Raw genomic sequence first — 27,219 nt, forward strand, 5'->3', positions numbered from 1 at the left:
TCAAAATGCGACCCATTCACCCTAATACATATTCAGCAACGGCGGATTAAATTACTTTATAAAATTGTAAGTTGGACGCTTGTTTTATTTTTCTTCGCAGTTCCCTTCAGTTTGGCATTAATTGATGACAAAAAGTTCTTTGATATATTCCTATAGAAAAAAGTAGTATCGAGATGTTGCTTTATAATTCGGGTAGAGTGAGGAGGAACTCATATGTCTTTTGTACTAGAGATACGTCAAGCAGGTGGTTTAAGTTAAATTGCAAAAATAGTAAATAATCCTCGCCGATAAGTCTTCCTGGTAGCTCTAATGGCCTAATTAATTTGCCTTCAATAATTCCCGCCCATAGATTGACTAAAAACTGATGCTAAAAATAATTATTTCTTACCAATTCAGGATAAACAGAGTCCCAATAATGTAAATTGTGTATATAAAATATCCCCATTCATTTAAAACTGATATTTCACTTCACAATTTTTTTTTTAAATATTGAGGGCGTTGTCTATTACAATGCAGCACTTTCCGACAAAATTGAATCCTTTTTGCATAGTCAGTAGCCAGAAGTGCTTGAACACGTTCAACTATCGAATTTTACAAAGGAATCTGTTAATAAGGATCTAACAGATTCTATCGATGAACTATGGATTTGGAAGTCCCAAACTTGATATGCTTCAAATACTTGTTGAATTCTCAGTTGCAATATCCACAATATCTTCTTAATTTTTATCATTCTTAGGCCTTCCTACTTTCCGTGGCTGACCAGGAATATTGCCTTCCAAGTAATACTGATAGCAGCAATTATACATATACTTAATACTTACGAAAAGATACACTTTTCAAAGCAACATTCATAACAAATACCAAGCAAATACGGTACAAAAACGTTAATAACTCTTAACATGGACTTATTTATCGACCGATTTAAAAAATAATCATATCAAATTATTGGGAAAAAGAAACCGCATTTCAAAAGTGGTTGTTTCTAATAATGCGCTATTTAAAAAAATAAAGTAAATGCTAAAATTGTGAAAAAAATGCAATGATGAAAATTATTCTTTCGTGATTACTTGATTAAAAATTAAAACATTCAACGCATTTATAGCACCCTATTTTAAAATTTTAAAAAATATTTTTTCTATGAGTATAAAATAAAAAGTGGCAAATAGAGTATCATTATTTTCAGAATATTATTTTCTATCGAAATACGTAATAATATACCAAGTGTTCCATTTAAAATAAGAAAGTTAGTGTCTCTTCCTGTTAAACCGGAAGTGATGGAAAACAATATAATATGTCAAAAGATGCTTTTATAACTATTCTATAGATGTACCAAATTTTAATTGTTTAGGTGAAAAAATAAAAAAGTTATTAAGTATTCTCTTTTTTCTATGTCACGCGATATATATGAAGAATTTTTATGTGTAATTAATAGTTGTATTATTATTTAATAATATTTATGTATCTTGCAGTTTCCTTAAAATAAGTCCAATTCATAAGAGAACAACTGGGATGACCTTCGCTTTTACAAGACTCCATAACTCTTTTACTTCTTCTTATTTGTTTAGTTATTCAAGATATTTGGTTTCTGTATTGTTTGGAATTGATAGGTCGATTAGGAGAGCTTCTTTTGTTTATAACTGTGATATCTGGACTATTATGCTGTAATAATAATAATAATAATAACGTTTATTAATCCACATATATATATGTCTACAAAGCTGTAAACAAAAACATCATTGTAACAAAAAATAACAGACAAAATGCGGATTAAAGGCATAATTTCAGCTTCTCAATCCAGTTGAGGGCTGTTATAGCCTATAAAGTAGAATAATTTATCCAAAAAAAGTATCTATTAGTAAGTACCCAAAGAAAAATAAATAAATAGTTTACAAAAATCGAAGAAACACATTTAAAACAATTTTACATAAATAAAATGAAAAAGAGAATATTCAAAAATAAAAACCTATAACAAATTCAAAATTCATATTTTTAAATGCATTGCTCTGTTTTTTAATAATACTCTGGAGCTTAGATTTTATGCATGTTCGGAAGCCGTTTGTCGTTCAGATCAGTAATATATTTATTTACTAAAGATGCAATATTATAAGAAAATTATCATTTAAAAATTTCTTTTCGATGTCGTGGAATATCTAGACGCCGTCTATTTCTAACATTAGCCTGATGATGAATATCAGTTCTAAATACCACCCTATATAAAAGATATTGTGGGCACCTCATCTTAAGAATATTATAGCAAAATACCACATAATGTAGCTCTCGCCTCGATGACATAGCCACTCACGATCTTTCAATTTGTGCGACACTCCATATGGCCTGCGAATACCAAAAATAAACCTTATACATGCATTTTGCAACTTTTGTATACGCTTTTTATCTCTGTTGTCTAAACAAGGGCCAATAAAATTTTAACATCTTACATTTCCTACACCTATCTGTTGATATTATTATTTCTAAAGTATCACTTTATATGTAATTTACGCAAAGTCGCTAGTTGTACACAAGAAACTCTATGCCGTCAAGGATGTAGAAGTTTTACAATTTTGACCCCTTTCGTGGTCTTTTTGGTAAAGTTGTTTTTTTATTTTATTTTTTATCAAGAAAATAGCAATACTGAAACATGTAAAACAAAAAAGTCCATTTAATACAAAGGTAAACAAATTTATACACTCTTAGTTGTGATAAAAAGGATGCAAATTTATTTATGTTCTGACCTCTTGGATGTGAATACACTGTAATGTTTTTATTACATAGGCAAAATAGTTTAAATAAAATTATAATTCAATATTAAATTCTGCTATCAATTACTAAAAAAAAAACAAATTTTTTCGGTGATTTTGGTCTTCTCTAAAATAATTCTTATTAGTTGTACACCTTTATTCCTGGCTGAATTGAAGAGTATTTAATTACTTAATTTTAATTTTTTTTTATATACGACTAATGGGTTAGCCATATTCTTCTAAAAAAAAATGGCAATAGAGGAATACACCATTTTGTTATTAATACAAAAAAACAATTGCTGCATTGATTTCTAAACTTGCAGAACTATTTGGATGCTGAATTCACTGCACCCTTAAAATGTTTCAGTAATTAATATGAATACATTACTATATTTATTGTTATTATATATATTACTATTACACAAAAATAATATAATTTTTTTTGTTTAATTTTAAAAAGTTATACGTATCCTTTAAGGGATTTATCATGATAGCGAAAGAGAGAACTAACACACTAACGTTTTCCTAAACAACCAGGCACGTTCAGAACTAGTTTGCAAGACCTGCATTTCCCGAGGCACAGTAAATCCCGTGTGATTTATTTTCGTTTTCTCTGCCTGTATCTGCCATTACTTAGTCCCTAAAAATACATTGATTCGGGGTCTGCGGATATAAATTGTCCTCTTTAAGATTCTGCTTACGAAACGCGTAAGGTAACTAGGTCGAAAATCGTTTTAAAAGAGTCTCGGCTACATTATTTTAGTTTTATATTCTTTCCGGGAGTACCTCAAAAATAATAGAACTGGATAAGGCGTATAACGTTTCATTCAAATGGCAGGCAATATATCTTTTAAAACAACAATATGGCGAATATTACACTTCAGAACTGGGTAGGCAGATGTGATAAATATTCTTGTTTCTTTCGTGAATTTTTGGTCGTTAAAGGTGAACAGCAGAGGGATATATTTCTACTTGAACATACCGTCGTTCTCGGGGATTTGAATAATAAATAAAATGGTTTGGAAGGGAAAAAGAGCCCCTGTTTGGCCTTAACAATAATTCATACTCAATTTAATCATTTTAATTTCGCCATGAAGTGTTTGAAGATAAATTGATAGGGGCTAAAAGAGCAGTTTGAAAATTATGTTTTATTGATAATCGCCTTGTATTTCAATATACAATTTGTAAATATTACCGCAAATTCTTATTTCTCTAATTTAGTCTGTTTAAGCATAATATAATCGTATCCATTTAAGTTATGCATATTAAACACTTAATTTGATCGTTACCTTTACCTGAAAATAAAACTCATAAATCTTAACTACTTTATTTTATTCTTGCTATTTTATGCGTAAATTCTCTTATAATTTCTATAGATTTTATCATAGAAGACAAATTTCCCACTGTAATTCTAGACGGCTCCAATTTACTCTCACTGGCATTCATTAATTTCAACGCTAAGTTTGAAATAGGTTGTTATTATGTATGTTAGTAAATTCTGTGGAAATTATACTTCCCTCTAAATTTATTAACTTCAATTTTAAGGCCTCACGTTAATATAGATTTCCTATAGAATACTGAAAAACAGTAATTTTTTAAGGTTTCTTGTTTTTTATCTCTTTATTTAATCACTTTTTTTAATTTGTATTTCTTAGATAATAACATATATTTTAAAATTTTAAATATTAAAATTGGTTAAAATAAATTAAATGCCAGTGGAGGGATAAATACCTTTTAGTTTTTAAATATTTACTAAAAATCTTTTAAAATTATCGAACATTTCTTATTTTTCTAATTAATATTATTTGAAGATATTTTATCTGTCTGTTTAAATATAATCGTAAGCGTGCCCATTTAAGTTATGCATAACAATCACAAACGAAAAAGCAAAAAAAAAATACCTCCCACATACTTCGATGCTGCATATATATTCATCTATTCAGCTATCGAGACATTCCGTATCATTTTTTATCGCCCTATTCCTTTAATCAAGAACTAATTCACGAGTAACAACACCAAACCAATCATTACTCTAAGTCTGCTGACTTGATATAGAGTGCTTTCATTTCGAAACAAAGCACTCTAATACATTCTTCCTCAAAAAACAAACATGTCAATTTAGATATACAGAGGGGCGTATCACCTCCTCACCTCCATCCAAACTCACTTTGATATGTCAAATGGAAACAGTGACAAAAAAAATTAAATCGGTTGACGTATGTATTAGCGAATAATAAAAATGTGTTGTAATAATAAATATTTCCGACGTCATACTTTAGCATGTCAAATACTCAATCCTATAAAAGGGCACACAATCTACCATCCATTGAAATGAAAGCCCTGGATGTATTAGTATATAGTATTTATATACTGTTTAAAATGCTGCTGTTCATATAATAAAATAAAACCTTTTTAAACGTAAAGTCCTTTAGCAAGAACATAACTAGAGCCGTAAACAGGATAACACAATTTATCAGTTTTTCGTTGTACTCTTAAGTCTTTATGCCTCATCTCGATTTCAAGAGGATGAAATAAGAAAAGAAGAAAATCAGAGAAGCTGCATTATCGTCTATCGTGTTGAGGCTGCTATAAATCCAGTTCCTGCTCCATATACGCTCCATGCAGACCAAAAGGGTACTAGTATGTTCACGCCTTTAGAGGGATCCTTTTGGTCGTAATTCCTATAACGCAAGCTCTGTAAATCAACCGTTGACTGAATTCCTCGAAATCCTAATCCCCAAGAGCTCCTGCCTACGACTTCAGGTGCAAAAACTCCAGATTTTTTAAGGTTATTTTAAAGAAGCTATTTTGCCCTCTTTAGTGGTTAGTCATTACCATACAACATATATCTCTAGTAGTTTTACAAAAATCAATTCTACATTATTCCAGCTTCTTAGTAGTTCAGCAATTTCATGATATAAGGCTTTTTATTGAAATAGAAAAACATTTAACTATCGCAACGAGTGTGGCTTAATGAAATTTGTAGGAAGTGGTATCAGATTTCTTACAAAGAATTTTGATGAAAATTATATTGAATGAATATTCAAAAAATTAAATTCAATAAGTTGAATTTCATGTAAAAGCTCCTTTACCGGAAATATTATAAAAAAATAACTTTTAGAAAAATTAAATAATTTTATAACAATATTCGATCTAAATTTTAAAAATTAAGTAGATTTGATACTAACCTTGCAAAATCAATTGATACAAATAACTAGTCTAAATGAGTTTTTTGAAAAAAAGATTTTTTCCTTTGCACATTTGGAAACAGTAGGTTTAGAGCTATTTACTCTTAGAGATATGCAAGAAATTTGGGAATATGTGAAAATTCATTATCCCAAAAATTCATTATTTTCATCACTTTTAGAACTTACCTAAAAGTGTAAAAAAAGATTCTAATGCTTACAGCTATGGTAATTTTTACGATTTTTTTTTTTGAAAATACCGTTTGTAATTTAAGTTAAGTATACCCAATCCCAAAAAATTAGTTAAATTTTAATTATGTCATCTGTTCCAATTCTATAGCTAATAGCTGCACCTTATCCTAAAATTGTCAGTCTGCCAAAGTCAAAAATAAAAGTGCATACCCTCTCTTAAAAATAAATAATTTTCTCGACCAAATCTCTAGCTCATCATTTCTGAAAACTGTTTTTAGTTGTAGAAACTCACTCTTAAAGATTGCAATTTAATATAAAACCAATAAGGCATCATAATTAACCAACATAAAGATTCTCTAGCATCTAATAATATTTTTATTTATACTATCCAAATTAAATTCAGGAAGATCTTATAAAACCACCTTAATGACAGGACTATTTTCACCAACATTATATCTTACTCAGTTTCAAGTTTCATTTTTATTATGTTGTTATGTGTCAGAAACAAAAGAAAGAAATTCCACTAAGAATTCTGCAAAAACTAATCAACGAGGATGTTGAAAAATCTAAAAGTGAAGGAGTAAGTACCCTAAATATGCTGACGTGATAATATATATTAGTATTTAAGCAATTGTCTATTATTTTTCAGAAAAGTGCTCTATTCATATTATTTATTTACCCTAATATTAGTGCGTTTTAATAGAATTAACCTTTTCTAAGACGTAAAATTCTGTACCATAGCTATGTTTGTTCACGAATTAAATCTGAGACTAAACTGTCCACTTCATCCCTTAGTTCAATTTTCCTTTGATTCTTCATGCAGCTTATCGCACTATAGGCAATAATTCCTAAATCATTGCAACGACTTTTGACCATTAACAGTGGGTAGACCATTTAAGCATCTATTTATTTGCTCGAACTGCAGAGCGGTAATATAAAACCTGCAGCCCCGCTTTGTATTGCCCAGTTAAGTTTATGCGATAAGCCGCACGGATACGGGCTGTTTATTATGCTGCCCAACTATAGTATTCGTTTAAAAAGTTAAGGAGTCGATTTCTTAGCTAGATTGATATGTTTGTGTAATTTTACATTTATTGGTTATAAGGTGGCAAATAATATTCAAATAAAAAGTGATTTTCTTAGACTTAAATACGCAGGGATTTTTATCTTTGAGGGCAATTTCAGTTCAAAAATCATTAGTACGCCAATAGAAACATTCGAAAACCCTTGGGATAAGCATTATATTGTACAGATATTGGCAACAACGCTATAACAGCGGTTCTTCGTTATTCCGGAATGACTCAAGCAGGTTTAAGGTTAGCGAATCTTCCGGACAGTTGTTTGCCGATTATATAAGGAGTTGTTTTGCCGCTAGGAGGCTAGTTGACAGTTCAGTTCAAGTTCAACTCAAAATATTGGCGCGACTTTTAAATCGGACTTAGATAGTAGTAAATAAATATTTCTAGTAATCGTGAGTGAATAAGGTGATTATCTTACGGTTAAAACGCTACAATATTCTCTCTAGAGTTTGCAATTCGAATATTTGGCCGTGGGCGAAGAACGAATTGAATCGTTTGAGTATAGTATAGTATACTGTAGTATTCAAAATATATTTGTTTTTGCTTGTATAACGTTAAAACTTTTGTTCCAGAACCGTTTAATGATGATCGCATAGTATACTGTATATTGTAATTGCAAATTGGGTTTTTTTAATGGGGTTTAAAGGCAATGAATTAGTTTAAATCTTGTTTTCTTAAAAAATACTGGGAAAGGCATTATTAACCCAATGGCCTACACTTTATGCCCAATTATTTACCATAAGGTGTCTGGTGCTCCAGGAGTCATCAATGAAATTTTTTATTATATATATTTAATATAAAAGATGATATAAGTGTTTTTAATCTTAAAATAATGATTCAAACTAAAAACTAATTATTAGTATGAAATATTCTACGCAAAAACTTTTATACACATGTAATGGACAAATTAAAATATTAAAATAATTTTATTTCAATAAAGCAATTAAAGCAATGTAAGGATTGCAAATTTTTATGTTAAATACTTAGTACAAGTTAATAAATGGAAAATTAAACCAAACTCTATATATAAAATGAAAATATTTAGCAAATTATAAATGAAAATTGTATTAATAAATAACGTAAAAAATAAAAAGAAAATAACGAGCTAATTAATTTAGATGGATTTTATGGACAAATGAAAATATTAAAATAATTTTATTTCAATAAAGCAATGTAAGGATTGTAATTTTTTGCATTAAATATTTAGTACAAGTTAATAAATGGAAAATTAAACTTTATATATTAATTAATAATAATTAATTAAATTCTATATATAAAATAAAAATATTTAGCAAATTATAAATGAAAATTGTATCAATAAGTAACGTATAAATATATACTAAATAAATATTGTTTCTTAAAAATTAATTTCAAATAATAATTTATGGCTCCTAAAACAATTGCGTAATTATAGGCAAGTGTGAGTTTATAGACTAAACGTAAGCCGAATGTTTTATGAAACCGCATATAAATGCATAATACAATGAATTTACATTGTAAGTTTTATTACAAAATGCATAAGGGCAGGATTAAAACGCATATCATTACTAACCCAAAATCAAACAAAAGCATTTCCACCAAAGCCGCAATAATATTAGGGTAAGCATCACAGCTGCGAAGTGAGCCAATTTAATCTTGCCCATCTCCCGAAATCCCCAAATCTAGTTTCGTAACTAAATCAATAACGTCAATTACATGTGACATAGACTAACCGACCCCATATCCTCAGTAACCTATGTCCACACTAGGGCTGAAGGTGGTTTTTCTCGTTATTGGAGATAATCTAAAATAGCGTCAGGCCTAAGTGATTGATGAAAAAAGAACTGGCCTTTGTCTACGTTATAAAGATATCCAGACGAGCGATTCATACTTTTTTACCGTTAAATATTGACCGAGTCTAAGTGGAGCCCTTTCGATATTTTTGTTTTAAGTATGTACTTTTAAGCTTTATATAAGAGGTTTCTTTATCCCATTTTGTGTTATAGTCTAATGGATATTTTAAAAAATATTACTTGCACGCAGTAAATAAAATTAAAAGCACAACCAACAACTTAATATTTTCTAGTATATATTACAGCTTCCTTGATTGAGTTTTTTTTTTAATTTTGAAAATGTCGTTGATACGGGTGTTAAAATTGTTCAAATTTCTAATCGTATGCTAGTTTACCGCCAACTGAATTTATTAGAGGAGAGTTTGGAAACGTACTCTTTTAGTTAGAAGTTTGAATAGTATTGACTGTATTACGTTAAATATTTAGTACTCTCAATATTTAGTACTCTCTGCCTTGATTGATCCCAAAGTTTATTTTATTTCGGATGAATTTCTAGATGTTCTTAATTTGTATGCACTTTAAATAACTGTGGAAGGAAAATATGAATTAAACCATTTTAACCTTGAATTACAGCACAGTATAAAGAACAAGACAGTAGGTTCACTCTCTTGCGGTCGTTTGAAGTAGGGACTTCTAAACAGTGCCGACTTTTTTTACGCGGTCGTAAATCATTATTTAGTTTCGACGGCAATCCTTTACGATACGGGGGGTGTTTGAAACATTTTTAATAAGGAATATTTTCGTACATCGAGGCGGGCAGCGTGTAATATATGGAATTTTTTGAAATTAAAGGCACTTTGTATTATTGTTAAAATGAAATTGAAAGAATATTATTAAGTATCTCTTTTGAACAAATAACTGTAAGAAAAACACTTGGTAGATAGCTTTAAAATTAAGTTTATTAGAATGTACACAATTAAATCTTAGCTTTACGTTCCTTTCATGCTCTTTTCTTAACTACCAACAAACCAAGAAACTACCTACCTAATATTACATACACTTAATTAATAACTTCGTTAATATACCCATTTTTTAAATATTTAATAAAATTTACATAATAATGTGATAACAACACTCAGCATATGGAACTCGGTAACAGTAAAATATAAAAAGGCAGTTAAATAAAAAAAACTTATTAAATGCCTAATTATTTGCTTTTTAAATAGGGGATGAAAGAACAAACCACTAAAATTCAAATAAAACGAAAATAGGTGTTTTACAACCTAGAATTCATATAAATATGCAAAATAAATATAGTTTTACATTGGGGATTATAGTACACATCAATATTTTGAAACTTAAACCCTTAAAAACCACCCTTAATGACAAAAAAAATGCAGTTTTAAGTATGGTTAGACGGTATAAGTGGGTAAAATTTATATCATTCAAATGATTGCAATGCAACTAATAATAAATCGGATAGCTTTCACTATTAAAAAACCACCACTAATAACAGAATATTACCAAAAATTTTGCATTTTTTTAGATTAAAATCACGACTTAAAAAAAAATATGTACTCTAAATCGCTGACACTTTTTGAACATATTATTGGTACCTATATATAGTCCATTGTAGAAGGCTACGCTTTAATTTTTGAAATAAATACATAATTTTTTATGATAAATTTTTTTAAAACTGCAATTATTTTTATTTTATTCCTAACTTTTTTAATGTTTATGCTAATGACTTACAATCAAGTTTATTTTTAAAGTTTTTGATAGTACATACATGAAAAAATGTGCTAGATATTTGTCTAAAAAACGTTTTTTTTTTTTAATTATTTCACGTAATTATTTTACGCCATTATATTTTGTTATCTAAAAAAAGGGGTTATGTTCACACAGTTATATCTTAGCGCCTATAGCACCTAGATAAATCAAACAAAAGCCAATCTTTTGTTTTTAAACCAACTTTTGTTTATTAGATTTTTTTGTAGAATCTCAATTTTCCGAGATATTTAAGAAATACTGAAGAAAAGCGTGTATTTTTTTCTGTAAACTAATCCATTTTTATTTAAAAAAAAATGTATATCCCCTTTTACTCCTGCAGCCATCTACGCAACATATCGCCGGCATTTTTAAAGTACAAAATTTCCGCACAACGCTATTATAGTTCTAATATTGAAGACGCCCCTGTATAACGCAGTCGCCACCGGGCAGCAAAAAAGAGTAGCATCAGAAAGCGAGTGAGAAAGGCAACATTTTGGGCGGCGCTTAGAGTGATCCTTCTATTCTAGTTTATGTTCGGTGATTATAGGTAGTATTAGGCAAGCAACAAATCATTGAATAGCTTTGGACTAACTAAAGATCAATGCAATGGATTCTACTAAAAACAACTTAGAAATCTAACGACTTTTTCTATGAGGATGAAAACAAAAGGTTTAGTTTTAATCACTAATCAATCAATGATATGAGTCTTGTCTTCAGTATTTTAAAAAACATTAGAAATAAGTCATTTGGTGTAGGACAAATAAATATAACCCTTATCTTGTTTGCATGCCCGGTTATATTAAAATTTCTTGTACAGATTTGCTATTTTCTTTTAAAGTACATCCTGTACCGCAGCTGTTATATTGTCTGTATCATCTTAATTTGAAAGAATGCAGTAAAATGATCAATATTATATATATGCAGATGAAACAGATATATTTATCATATAGGCCAGGCTAGAGTAATAAATTGAAAGAAGTCGTCCATTTTCTCAAAGAGACGTAGATTCATAGGGGAAATCTAATAAAATAAAAATCTTGACTAAAACCTAATCTAAAGGGAATTACACAATGTGCGAGACTTTGTGTAGTTCCCTTTACATTACTAGAGTAATAATTCAAATGATAAATGATCAAAGGTATCAAAATCAAAAATCGGCAAAAAATCTTGGCCTCATAGTGGATTAACAATTAGGGTTCAACGAGTATGGTACGTTAACATTAAGATGAAATATTTGCATAGACATTACTCTAGGTGCGAAGTTAATAGACTTATCGTCGGCATTCGACAAAGAGAGCATATTTTTCACAAGCTAATACTTTTCTTTACTAATACTGTGTTACTAATTTTTTTGTTGTTTCTTTTTTATGTTGATGGAAAAAGATACTGCAATATCTACTAGGGTGATACTTAGTTGTAATAAGGTTTATTCATCTTTGTTGAGCACCAAAATTTTTGGTTTACTAAGTTGTACTTCTCTATCTGTTTGTATTTTTCTGTCCTAGTAGACTCTATAGTTTGCATCTTTTATGACTATCTGCGGCATAATTGGTAGTCCGGCAGTTTATTTCTTATAAGACTAATATGCAAAAAAAATTCGCTTATTCGTATTTGTTGGGCACCAAAATGTCTGGTTTATTATAGTGTACTTCTGTATCTGTTTGTAGTTTTCTGTCCCAGTAGATCCTATAGTTTGCATCTTTTAGGATTATTTGCAGCATAAATTGGTAGTATGGCAGTTTGTTTTTTTTATAAGACTAATGTGCTAAAATATTTCGTTTATTCGTGTTTGTTGAGCACCAAAATGCCTGATTTACTATGGTGTACTTCTGTATATGTTCTATTTCCTGTCCCAGTAGACTCTATAGTTTGCATCTTCTAGGACTATCTGCGGCATAATCGGTAGTCCGGCAGATTATTTCTTTTTATTTCTTATAAAACTATTGTGCTAAAAAGTTTTGTTTATTCGTGTTTGTTGAGCACCAAAATGTTTGGTTTACTAAGGTGTACTTCTATATCTATTCGTATTTTTCTGTCTCAGTAAACTCTATAGTTTGCATCTTCTAGGATTATTTGCGGCATATATTAGTAGTATGGCGGTTCGTTTTTACAAGACCAATTTGCTGCAAAGTCTCGGTTTTCTGATGGCATCTCCTATATTTGTCCGCTGTGTTTGTTGTAACTGATTCAAAAAAAAATTACTTTATATTATGCTGATTACAAGTTCAGTAGCTTAAACGTAAATTTAGTATTATATTTACAAAATTTATAATTGGATTGTTTTTTGTTACGTTCAGTGCGGTTTTGGTTGTTAGTTTTCTAGATCAGAGGGGGTTGTACCAAGCGTCCTTGATATCTGTATGGATCGATACAGACGGTAGACTTGTACAGAGCATGTATGCGCTGCAGACTCAGTACTGGAAGCCATTCTGTAGGAGGCAATTTAATAACACCACCAATTATTCTCATTGTATTGTTGTGTGGAGACGTGTGGGCTATTGAGAGTCATACCGGAGCACAGTATTCTGCAAATGAGTAGACCAGGCTCAGGACTGGCTCAAGATGTTTTGCACAATTTTTTTATTATAGTGTTTCTTGTTTTTACTTTTTCTGTGGTAATTAATAAGTACTCGTTAAACGAAAATGTTCTATTAAGTTTCACGCGGTAACTTTGGGTTGTTGTGATGCTTGAAAATTTAAACCGGACTCTAAGTTCTCTATTTGCAAATTTGTTATTTGGGTTTCTACCAGGCCGTTAAAGTCTCCTCTGGGTCCTCGAATGAGATGCATCTTATAGTAAGTTTCTACTCGTTAACATATCTAGTTTTAGACATGTCTGAGATGAATAGTTTGAATTAGCTATGTTACGTTGCTAAAATGCTTTTTTTGGACACATATCTTGAAAGATTTCTTATCAAGTTCACAGATTTAGAAAGCCAGTCCAAGTTTGCTGAATGTAACACTTCCAGTCTTCGATTGTCACTGCAGACTTTTTAATTTCACGGAGATATACTTGGAATGGATGGTATCCTGTGATAAAGCCCTCTATTACCAGTCGTTCATAAAAATTAGAAATAGGATAAGTACGTGGATTGAATTTTAAGGAGCTCCATGTCTGTCCATTTTTCATAATAATAATAGGAAAATAGAGTAACTGTATCAATTACTTTTTGGGTAAAAACTATAATAGCTTATTTTGGAAAGAAGAACATAAGAAACACAGTCAAAAGCCTTAGTAATACCCAGACATAAAGCAAAGGTATCAAATCCTCTCTCAAAACCCTCCACTTATCTCACAAAATAGTCAATGCACTATCAGGATTGTACAAGAAGGACCAAATTGATTTAAAAAAAGAGATTGTTCTGTTCGAAATATGTACTTATTTATTTGTTCAAGGAAGATTCAAACATTTTTAATAAATTTGGCAAAAGGTAAATAAAATGAGCATTTATCCTTGGAACCTTTATTTTTATAAATAGGCATAATGCTGGCAGTTTTAAATATCTATAAAATACATTGCAATCGACTGCCTAGTTCATAAGATCTCGCTGCTGCTCAATGCACTTTCTTCATAGAAGTGATACTTAAGACCTAAGTGTACATTTATGACTTAAGTTTTATTTGTCCTCATAACGTATGAACACTCTTATAAAAGGACCAATACACATTTGATATGTGTTATATTTACAGAATATTATTCACATTAAATTTCTTAGAAAATAATACCAAAAGTATATATTCTTTTTTATAAAAACAGTTCTTACTCTAAAGACCCAATTTCCTTATGCACATAGTAACTATTATTACTTGCATCTTAAACAAAACGCTCCTTCTTACGTAGCTACCCGAAAGCATGAATATTATGAATGCTCATGCTACTTACACAGCGGGTTTCACTTACATTTAATAGCTTTCTTGGGTAAAATAATGACGACAGTATCGTCGTAATATTGCAAGTTTAACATATTAAGCACTGAGCAAGTGCAAATGGCTTTTTGCTTCATTAAACTAAACGATCATCCCGCTAGCAATTATTAATAAGATTAATGGCCTATTAAATGCATCTGCAGAGGAATCTATTTGAATAAGGTTTTATATTTTATAAATAAAGCGAATAGTAAATTATTATTTGTCTATTATTGCTCCATAAAATATATTCTTGAAATAGCTTGATAACGGGGCAATTGCGTTTATTGAACAAAGTTTAAGAGGATTTATGGAAGGAGTGCACGGGTTCTTGAATATTTCCGGTTGAAAATGAAGTTCTTTTATTGAACTTTTTAGAAAGATAGGGAATAGTTTTCAGACAATTCTAATAGATATTTTATATTGAGTTCCTTACTGAGATAAACTAAGGTAATTTATTTCTGTGCATGTGCCCAAGGTATTTTCTCATCAATATTAAAAATAACTTATAGGATTTTTATTTAAATAAAACAAATAAATAAAAACGCCTTTATTTTAAACTTGCCGAAGGTCAGCTATCCGGTTTACTTAATCGAGTATTTAGAAAGATACAATAAGCTATAAAGAAAATTATTTATTATTCAATTACTGTCACCAAGTTTTGAGACGTCCAATCTTAACTAATTAATTATGGTTTAATTTTAACCCATGATTGAACAAAATTTAACAAGAATTGCTCCTTGCTGCCATCAGCGTATCTTTGACTCTCTATATAACGAAAGCACTCCGATATATAAGCGGTAAAATTGATAAAAAGCAAAGGATACGAAAGTGATAATTAAGGGCCCTCTATATTTACTTCACACATGCCTTGATTAAAAGCTCATCTACTGTGACCCACTGCGATCTGTTATCAAAATAACTGCGAGCAAGTTGAATAGTTTTAAGTCTATGAATACCAACCACGAAGCTTCACCCTTGTCTGCAGCCAGAAGAATGTCGTCTATTTATTACTTAGCTACTAAACTAAGTAGCCATACAAACATGACCAGGAATTAATTTAATTGTAAATGGATAAATTAATAATGCATAACTTAAATGGATGTTATCCAAAGTTTACCATTAATTTTATGTTTTATTAATTGTAGGGCCGTTTTATTAATTTATATTTATTTTGTTAAAGTGTGAATCTTGATGCATATATTTCCAAGCCATGGCATATAAAATGTCTACCGTAGAAATTTTCTATATATTATCTATAATAATAATTATTTTTTTAAAGCTTATATTTTAAAAATTGTACGCAATTTGTATTGTTAAAATTTTAATATTGTATTTTCGATCACTTCAAGTCACTATACTGATATTGGCTGGTGCTAAAAATTGGTGAGGAATAGAACTAACATTCAAAAATAAAAATCAGGCAAGTACTGTTAATATGTGGAGTTTTTCTAAGTTAATTCTACATGACTCATATATAACAGTCAATTGTCCTTATTACCACTTTTTATTGTTTCAAAATAGTAATAGTTAAACATCCGTAGAGTTTCCCCAAAACAGAATCCTATATGGTAAATGGCTCTAGAACATCCCCGTGTATGCTATTCTAATAATTTTTTGACTTTGATCATTTTCTGATTAAAAATGTGGAATTTTTTTTTTATTAAGGTAGATACTAAGCAATTTAACAGCATTCTGAGAAATGTTAATACCGGGTATTGAAAAGAATCAAATGTTAAAGGTTTGTTTATTTTTTAATAACAACGAGTATAGCATACATAGTCAGCATACCCAGGGATGTCCCAGAGTTCATATGGGATGCATGAAATGTGGTATCATCTGCATATTAAACTGTTACAAAATTCAATTAAAGAGACAAATCGTTTGAATAGAGCAGGAACAATAATGACTTAAGATTGTGAACCCTAATGTATACCAATTTTAACCTGTAAGACATCAGATTTGTTACTATTGCTTTCAACAAGTTAGTGCCGTTTAAAAATATTAGCCTGTATAAATTAGTATGCATTTTCTTTTATGGAATGTATGGAAATACATATAATTTTTACAGTAGGATATCTTAATACACACAGTCAAATGCCTTCAAGCAGTCACAAAATGCCGCTGTAAGCACCTCCCTTCTCAAAGGCATCAGATGAGTCAGAGTTCTCAAAAATAGGGTTAAGTTACAAAATAAATTTGAATATCAGCAATATAAAGAAGGTAGTAAAACAGGCATGTTGATCTTCAAAAATTCTAGTCTCTTTTTAAAACCAGGACTGTATATGGCATTTTAAATGTTATGCCATACAGTGGTAAGGAATGTCGTGAAGAAAATATCTTTAAAAATGAGTTTACTACTTTTTCCAATTAGTTTTTAGTCCATCTTCAATGAAGAATAATAATTATCAGAGTTGCAACTTTAAAAATATCAACATGACTGTAAATAATGAGTAATTAATAAAACACACTACTAGTATTCAGCGTGTAATAAATATAAAATTGCTGCCTGGTGCTTTTGGCTATAGGCCATCATCAAGGCTTAAGACATTGTCAAAGCAACGACACTATTCAAAAAAAAACGGTATTTAACATATTTGCGTATGGTTCTTTTAGTACTTAAGAAATACACACTTTTGATAATACTGGAAATATGCGACACATCAAATCTGTGTCCAATTCCTCAAAACCTCTATTTATATCTATCCATACGGAAAATTATTTTAAAGGTTCTCCTTTATATTATAGTCGTTCAATGCTTTTATATATTTTTTAAATCTCTTTCCTTAAAAAATTAAATATTTTAAGATTAAATTAAAATTTAATAATTTAATTTGCTTAATTAATTAATTTTAATGTATAAATTTATTCACTCAAACATAATTACTTTTAAACTACAAAGAAGAAATAAAATATTATATTTAAAATTTCATACTTGAATGACCCATAAAGTATTGTAAGAAAATCCCTTAGCTAACATAATTATATTTATATTTAAGATATATTTCAATACTACCATTTCCCTTACGAGTGGTATCATAGCCATTTAAGTTATGCATATTCAGTAACGTGTGGTCTAGCATTATCGTGCTAAACCCTAAAAGACGGGTCTTAAAAAACGTTCTTGAACTTGCGATCTCTGCCTTGACATAGGCAAATATGTTCTTTATCGTTTTTTTGAATAGTGTTGTTGCTTTGACAATGTCTTAAGCCCTGATGATGGCCTATGTCCGAAAGCGTTAGGCAGCAATTTTCAATTTATTATACGCTGAATACAAGTAGTGTGTTTTGTTTATTAAGCAAACACAGCGTACAACTGATACACTCATTATCACTAAATAATAAGGAGTAGTCAAAACAAGATATCGGCAACTTTAAACCAAAAAAAATTACAATATTTCCTCTTATATATGCAAAAATTGCATGGACTTTCTAGAAAAACTCATTGCACACATCTTTAATTTGGCTATCCAGCAGTCAACTTTTCCAGAAAAATTTAAGATGGTAGTTACTGTCCCTGTTTTTAAAAACGATGAACAGCATGATATTCTTGCTGGAAATTATACAGTTTCAAATTTATGTAAATTTACCATATAAGCTTTGATGATGTAAATAATCAAATACGTACAACTTGACACAATATATACCTACAGACTGTACTGAAGCATTTGTCCTGTTTGACCATGACATCCTAATCGACTGCCTGGCATAGACCAATTTTTCCAAAAAACATATATTTTTTGTCTAATACTTTTCAGATCGTACACAGCAAGTTAAAATTGCTAAATCGTTATCAAAATCATACATTGCAAACTCTGAAGTTCTTCTTTATTGTCTTTATTAATACAATAGTAAAATACATAATTATTCTTCTTGCGTAGATTTTGCAGTTGATTTTAAGCTTCTTAACGAAACTGAATCTTTATCAGATTGTTTTCTCTTACAAGAAGATCTGGATTCTGTTGTAAATTGGTTTTTGCAAAATAAAATATGTTTTAACACTGGTATACATATATTTAATACTGGTCATACATTTTCACAGTAACCTTTACCAGAAAACTCAACCCTATAAACTGACTATGACTACTTCAGCAGCAACTCAGTTGTAAAGAAAAAAAAAGAAGTACAAGATTTAGGTGTATACATGTAGAGCAATTTAAAATTTAAATATCATTATGACTTTGTTGTCAACAAGGGATAAAAAAGATTGGACTTAATTATTCGTAATTCTAAAAATTTCAAACATCTAAGCACAGTTAGGTCTCACCTAGAATATTACTATGCACCTACAGCTCATTTTCGTGCAGAGTATATTAAACGTGTACAAAATTTCTTAGATTTTTACCCCTAAAAGATAATAATGCATATCCTTACCTTATTAAGGCATGTTAGAAATAACATAAAATACCAAAGATGCACTCTTATTAGCTTAATAAATTAACGGGTTGTTTGGTATTGGGTTAGAATTTGACAGTCTTTTAAAATAAACGTTCGAATATTGTAAAGGGCTATAAGAGAAATTTAATAATATCTTAATGTAACTTTTTTATTTCTCACATAAACATACATCTTTTAAAATATTACTTTTAATTATTATAATATCTGTATCTGCTTAAAATTGTAAGTGTGCAAATATCTGTATTAGGTAAATTTTACTAAGTATTTTTGTTTTTTTGTTGTGTGTAATTGACTCTTTAAGCCTAAATTTTAATTATCTTTGTATTAGTGTTTTTATAAGACTTTAAATTAATAAATAAATAAAGCAGAACTGATATGCGAAAGTTTTGGAGAGAAAAGCAGTTATCCTTGTTAAGGATATAAGGTCAATTATTTTGGATGGAACTAGAACAAATGAGGTTGGACGAAAATTACATTTTTAAGTTTGGTCTCTTTTTTAAATATCGGACAAATCTTTGAGATCTGAAGTTTAAAGGGAAAATCACTTCTGGTCAATCAAGAATTAATAAGGATGCTGCAGTTATCAAACCATCTCTTATTGTTTTTATGAATTTGTTACTTAAGCCAAATATATATTTTACTCAATGGGTAACTAAAAGTATTTCTTCCACTAAATTAAAAAAAATAAATAAATGGATAATGACCGAAATACTTTTAGTCACGCATTGATCTATTAACTTCACTACAAGAATGGACTACTTCTTACTGTTTAGTAAACTATTAATCAAATCAGATACATCTATCTTGACAAAAGAAACAAGCATTTTATTTTTTTTCCTTTTTATCAAATTTTATGTTTTTTCTTATGTCTAATGGCGAATATGTAAAAAGGTAATTTAAATAATTTGCTGTTATTATTTATTTTTTTTTGTTGTTTTTTTTTGCTTTACTGTTTTAAACTGCTTTTTAAGGTTTGTAATAATACTCTTACAACTCACATCTAGATTACTGTTGGAAAATTGAATAAAAAAACAAAAGTTTGTCTCTGATAGGCCTCAATTTCCTTGAGAACCATTTTTTTTGTTTATTTGTAATACGTACAGTATATGCGGTAAATAGAAATCTAAATTAAACAGTATAATTAGAAATGCTCACATGAAAGCACTGCATATTTAATTGCTGAAAATCAAAATCTGGAAAGTTATGGAATCAAGTTTTTTTAAAAAAATCCAAACGTAATAAATATATTTTATTTAATTAAGTTTGTATAATAAAGCGAAAGAAAATAACAATAGGCCCCTTAAGGTTTTTGTTAAAATAAAATTCTCCTAAATCAATAGATTTTCCCGCGACATTGGCATCCAGAAATTGCCCTTAAAGGCAATAAAGGCCAGATCAATAAGTGGCATGTTCGCGGAAAAGGCGCAAATACCGTACAATGGAAGATTTATGATCCAAATTTAATTCAGCTCTTTATCATAAGGTAACACTCTAGGGCACGCCGGGCTCATCTCGAGTTAAGAGATACCACCGTTGAACATCCCGACATCTTTTATGTCGATGAAAATTGGAAAGGCTTAAATAATTTTAGCGGTTGTCAGTTATTAAATTAGATTTTTAGTGTTAGTGAATAAATAAAAGACAAGGGTTGACCTAAAATTTCAGTAAATAAATCTGGCATTATACTTTACGAAAGTGGGGATCTTGGAAACTGCAAATCGTCACGAGCAAGGTCTTTTCTTATCTGTTCTCCAGACGGGGGAGACAGTCCGTTGCTGACGCCGAGGGAATAAAATATTTTTATGAATACTGCTTCTTGGATACAATTTTCCTCTTGGGGAATATGATTTATTTTGTTCCTGTATAATATATTTTTTTTTATTTTAACAGCTTTGTTTATTATCTTTGCTAATTATTTAAAGGGATAAAATATATGCTTACCCTGTAGCTATAAAATTACTGATATACTGTACAAGTGTTCTCGAGACCGCAATATCACTATGGCTATAGTTGTGTGGAAAAAATGTTTCTCCGTTTATCAGAGGTAGTCCTAGAATATAAGGCAAGTCTTCTCCTCTCACGCTTCCCATCCTCTGAAACAATAAAAATATTTAAATAAAATATTTATTTTGGTTAATATTGAAAGTTGAATGATTCTAATAATTTATAACAATATTTAATTAATTTAAAATTAAAATGGTCAGCTAAATTAAGGCACCACCTAATTATTTCGAATTATTTTTGGAAATATAGGTAAAAAAAAGTTTATTTTTACTATTAACTGCTTTAGTAAACAGATTCATACAATTTATACAGGTTTTTTTATTGAAATTGGTTTATTTGTTTTATTGTTAGAATTAGCATAGTTCTGTTTGCTTGTAAATTTTATTACCAAAAATTGGTCGTTTTTTAAGACTGTCTGTTTTAAGACGGTTTAAACAGAAAGCAGATTGGCACAGAAAGCAGATGCACTGAGGTATCTAAGATTCTGTTTTGCAACTCGTGAAAGATGTATAAGAGTTTATCGAAGGCCAAATGAAAGATATGTTCAATGTAATAGCCGAAACACTAGAATATTTAGTCAAAGGTAATTTATATTTTGAGGAGGAATCTCTTTAACTACTCGCTCTGATTTGGTGATTATTAATAATGGCAGTTCCACAGCAGATAGGTAAAAGAGGTCTGACAAAAACACATGATGCCATTTGACCCTAATATTGGTTAGTATTTTTTATTTTAGCACGATATCGCTAGACCATATGTTGCTTTATATGCATAACTTAAATGGCTATTATACTAGATATAAGAAAAATAATAGTACTGAAGTCTATCTAAAATATAAAAAATATTATGCTTTCTTAGGGATTTTCTAACAATACTTTATGGACTATTAAAAGTGGTTAATTTTAAATATATAATTTTATCTTTCCTTTGTGGTTTAAAAGCAATTATGTCTCAGTGAATATATTTATACATTAAAATAAAAAATTAGGCATAAATGTATTTTGACTATAAAATTTGAAAAAAAAAATAGAAATACTTAGATTTTTAATTAAAGGAAGAGATTTAAAAAATTTATGGGGCATGAAACATAAAAAGTGACCATTGACAAATTGTTAGTCATATTAGTGAAGCACTTTTGCGGAAGCATTGAACGAATACATAAGGAAAATAAGGTACTTTGAAATGATTTTCCGTATAGGTAGATATAAATATAGGTTTGGAAGAATCCGACAGAGATTTGGCATATCAGGTCAGCACTTAATCATAACTAAGTAAAAATAACTAAGTTTAAGACTTCCGCCTCTGGACCTCGTTGTGCAATTCGAGGCAATGAGGACTGCGTAGAGGCTATACGTCCTTGGCGAACTACGTGCTGGCAAGACCGGTCACGCCACTGTCTTCCAGGCCGAAGTATTCGCTGTATTAAAATGCGGACAGAAAATCCTAAGCTGCGAACACCGCAATACAGTCGTATTAATATGCTCGGACAGCAGAGCTGCCATTAAGGCTATGACGGCCGCAAAGCTAAGCTTCAAGCTTGTACTAGAGTGCATCAAAGTCCTGAAAAAACTGGTACAGGTTAGATGCAGGGTCCAGCTCGTCTGGAAACCTGGCCACGCAGGCCATGCAGGTAATAAGGAAGCGGACTTGCCAGACTGGGGCCGGAACCCATAGTTGGTATCGCCAAATGCATTGCGGTCGCGTCAATGAAGGGTCTGCTGGACAAGTGGACCTACCGAAGATGGATTGAGTACCCTGGTATGAGACAGGCCAAAGCGCACATAGGTGGGCCCTCTGCCTGTCTCCAAAAATCTACTACGTCTAAAAAGACGCGAAATTCGGCTAGTGACAGGTCTCTTAACTGGTCATTGGCACTTAATGAGCCATCTTCATACTATCAGGAGAAGACCTATATGCACAACTGCCTTGGCAGCCCACTGTTTCGACAATTCGATTTGACAATTCAGTGTACCCAGATTGTAGATCAATAGTGTATACACTATTTTTTTTAATTAAAGATCCAAATAAGTTTATAGTTTGTAATAATGATGGGTTTAGAGATTAATAAAATTAACGTCTACTAAAGAAATATTATATAAGAAAATTTTGCAAAATATTTCTTTTTCTACTGTTAATGCATAATTTAATAGGGTATGTTATATGACTCTTTTAGATACCCATAGCAAATACCATCTATTAAATAATAATTATAAAATGTTAATTATTTCGTAGCTTTCTATATAAATTATTTATTAAAAAAATTATAATCTAATTATAATAAATTAAACCAGAAGTATTTTACATTTTTGAGTAATATATAATAAAAATTAAAAAATGTACTTCAAAAAATCCAGTAAATCTCGGCAAAAGCAAGTAAGTCCCCTAAATCTTAATCTTAATTATCTGCTCCACCAATTAAAAAGAAAACACAAAAAATCCGACTGCTGCTTTTCTTAATTAGGTCTAGGGTTTCTTTTGTGCTGTAGTCATTTATTAAGTCGTTTTCAAAATTTCCTTGAATTTCCGCAACGATAAATTTTAATATTGAATAAGTTTAAGCAACAAGAAATTAATTAACTTAATTTGATTAAATAATATTGTGATATTAAACAAAATCTATTTACTAAAATTTTAGGTATTTCTGACCCTATCATACTGGGCAACTTCATATTATTGAGTAAGTTAAATTTTTGTCAGAATTTTTATTTGCTTTTTTCTTAATAATAAAAGAGTTTGTTGAAAAAATACGACATTAAATATTGTTGTCTCCACTTAATTTTAATTGGAAACCTAATCCCATTATTATTTCTTAAACTTGTTTCCTAATCTTAGGATATTTAAATTTTAAAGCGTTAAATCTTGTTTTTCATTTAAAATAAATTAGACGCCAATGGCGCGGGGATCTGCAGAAGTATCTTCTATATTAAGCGAGCTTGAACTTCTTAACGAAAGTTAAATAAATTTTGTCCTCCTAATGAACTTCTTTGTTTGACTTAAGAATAATACCGCATTGTTAGGATATTGGATTTTGCCAGTTCCGGCAGGGCACAAATATTAATGGTGCGGTATTGTTAAAGGGATTGGATTTGTTTGTCGTTTTTCTCTTTAATTTATGAGGTTTTGTGTTCTCAAAGCTTATAATAAAAGGACGACAAAGTTGATTTATACTTAAAAAGTATAATATTCCGATCGCTTAAATTTATATCATTGATTGGTAAATACTAAATCAGTCACTTTTCCACTAGTGTTCTCATAAAAATTTAAAAGCAATTTTCTCGAAACCATTTTTATCTGAAAATTTCCCAATAACCCAACAGTGGAAAGCCCAAATTGGAAAAATGTATTATTCATTTGGATATTTGTAAGTGTTGAGAATTGCTGGTGAAAAACACACCAGAAAATTTATTTCTCTGTTTTCGAATACATAGGTTCGGTTTTTGTTCTAGAAACGTTCTTGTTTTTTTTCAATAGTTAGTAATAGTACACGCCTAAAATTTATTATTTATTTATATTCAAGCTAACAAGTTTACATTGATTTTAAAATTTCTACATAATTTTGTAGTAATATTAATTTTTAAGTATTTTTCAAGCCTTAGATTTTTTTTTATATGAGTGTTGACTTACTTTTTAAGAAAAATATATATTAAAAACAATATAAAAAAATATTCTATGTGTTCTTAAAACTCAATCAAGAAATTTTTTTTCTGGCCTTTATTTGTTACTTGAGTGAAAGCACTTATTATGCTTAATACGAATATCTGAATGAGTACGCATTAGAGGACACTAGGCAATAGTACATGTAATTCAGGAAAAACTTATTAACTATACATAAGAGCAGCCAAAATATGACAATGATAACATATATGTTGATCCTATCTTTTTATTCAGACTGTGCCTTAAAATATTCTCTTTTATTGATATTAGATACAATAAATAATGAACTCTAATAAGAAATAACTTGAAGTCAAATCCCCTTAATCTACCTCTACAGCCACTACAGCTTTTTTGCGGCTCATACTACCATGGCATGCTAATCATTAATAATGCCGACTAGTTTAACTGCTTTTATTAATTTATATCGTCAACATTTTATAAGACATCATCAATTAGTTTTAATATAATCTTTCATTTTTTTTACGATAAATTTTGTTAATTAATTTAAGTTTTATATCATAAAGTTTAAATATGGAAAAATTCTCAATTCCTTTTTTGTAGAATCATCTAATACAAGTCGATCAGAATCGGTGTCAGAACCAACCATTATTCATCTAATATGCATGTCTTTTATGCATATCTCTCGAAGTGGCAATGCTTTAAGCAAAAGTCGTTGATACATCGATCTTTATGTCCTAGATTAGTCAAGAAACAGGCTGTCCTAACAATTTTTTTTTAAATATTGGTTTAAATGTTACTGTTATTTCTTCTGGACTGATTTTACATACGGAAAAGGATTCTAATAGTTCCTAATTTTCCTTTTATACTCGTTCAATACTCATGTAATGCTTCAATATTATTAATAAATCTTTATGGGATATTTTTTATGGCAAATGTTAATTATTTATCTCTTAAAAATTTATGTTAAATGATCGTATTTAAAATTTACCGCTTGAAAGACCCGTAAAGTCTTTCATTAAAAAATCCCTGGGCTAACAGTATGGTATTTATAATATAAATAGATTATAATAATATCATAGCCATTTAAGTTATGCATATCAGGGTAAATATAAGCATACATAGGATTAGGGTTTAAGACGTGCACCTATGATGATAAAATATTTTTATGTTTTAATTTAGTATACTTTTATTTTAACTTAAAGACAATTTTAATAAAAGATAATTAAAATAAGAAAATTAAAAAAATAAAAAAGGAGGAAAAAAAGATGAAAGGAAGTTTTGGAAAACATTCTTTTGGAAGTTATTTTTATAAAAGAATTCAGTATGTAAATAGAAACAAAGAATACATTGAATGTATCACTGTGTGTATAGGGTGCCAAGATACTATTTTAGGTCTATTATTGCCTATACTGTGTATTAATAACTTATTTCACATTAAATCGCAATAAAGCAATCTGGTTGACGGTTAAATTCTGACAAACCTTTTCTTATGAAGATTCTTCAGAACCTTTAAACGACTTAATGTCAAGATAAAAAAAATAAATTTAAAAATTTTGAGAAGATATAAAACTAAATACCTGAGAGTGATGAGTGATGTTGTGATCAAGATCTTAAATAGAATAAAAGATCTTAAATAGAATAAAAGTCTTTATTGGTAAATTCAAAAAAACTAACAAATTTTTTCGAAATGTCATATTTATCACATCGTATACAGCGTTAATTAAATTTGTGCTATGGTATTCTATGGTACCATTTTGTATAAAGAAATCTGAATTGGCGTATTTAAATATAAGTTAAAAAGATGGATCTTAAAATTAACAAGACTGTATAAGTTATTAATTAATATTCGGAAATTAATTAATTAGTCAATTAAATTAAATTAAATTGTATTCTTCCAGTCTGATAAAAACAAAGATATTTCATTCTAATTGAAACCAAATCAGAGGATTGATTAAATATAGTTTGAGCACAACAAATTATTGCATTAAGAAAATTGGTATATTTGTAACATGCTTATGATGTTTTACTTACAAGTTTATAGTTTCTTTTGGAGTTGAATTAATATTAATAAAGGGTGTTTTTTCCTGTATTTTGAATAACAGAATGTTCGTAAAATTATGAAGTTCTTGAAAACAGTAGTAAATTATATCCCAAATACTCCCAATTGGGTTAAAATCAGGACTGTTTGCTGACCAATCAATAGTTTTAATTCAAATCTCATTCAAATAGTGTCTGCTAGGTTACTATTCTAATTTCTACGTGTGTTTTTGATTTAAGAATCTGATATTTTAAAATGTGGTGGTTATGAGATTTATAAATTTAAAGAACATTTAACAAATCAGGATTGGTAAAAAAATAACCAACGCAAAATGACCACCTTTTTAGAAATCTACACTTAATATATAAAAGACTTAGAGCATAGAAGTTGTACTTTGCAAAAAACACAATTGGATCACAAATGGGCTAACAATCAGATATAGAAACAAGCTAATAAAAAATTATAATATTAAATATAAAAATTATTAGAGAAATGGCCAAGTAAACTAATTGCTTTACAAA

The 27,219-nt window shown here is 29.4% G+C and overlaps 1 protein-coding gene across 3 annotated transcripts in view; it reads right to left on the reverse strand.

Moving 5' to 3' along the window:
• LOC126745631 (neuroligin-1-like) overlaps positions 1–27,219 on the reverse strand; it is a 490,464-nt gene that overhangs the window by 23,543 nt on the left and 439,702 nt on the right. For all 3 annotated transcript variants that reach the window (XM_050453562.1, XM_050453561.1, XM_050453563.1), the window contains one exon: positions 20,983–21,134. In XM_050453562.1, coding sequence (XP_050309519.1) covers positions 20,983–21,134 — 152 coding nt within the window. The remainder of the gene's footprint in view (positions 1–20,982; positions 21,135–27,219) is intronic.

Source organism: Anthonomus grandis, chromosome 16 (genome assembly GCF_022605725.1).
Source record: "Anthonomus grandis grandis chromosome 16, icAntGran1.3, whole genome shotgun sequence".
NCBI classification, from domain to species: domain Eukaryota; kingdom Metazoa; phylum Arthropoda; class Insecta; order Coleoptera; family Curculionidae; genus Anthonomus; species Anthonomus grandis.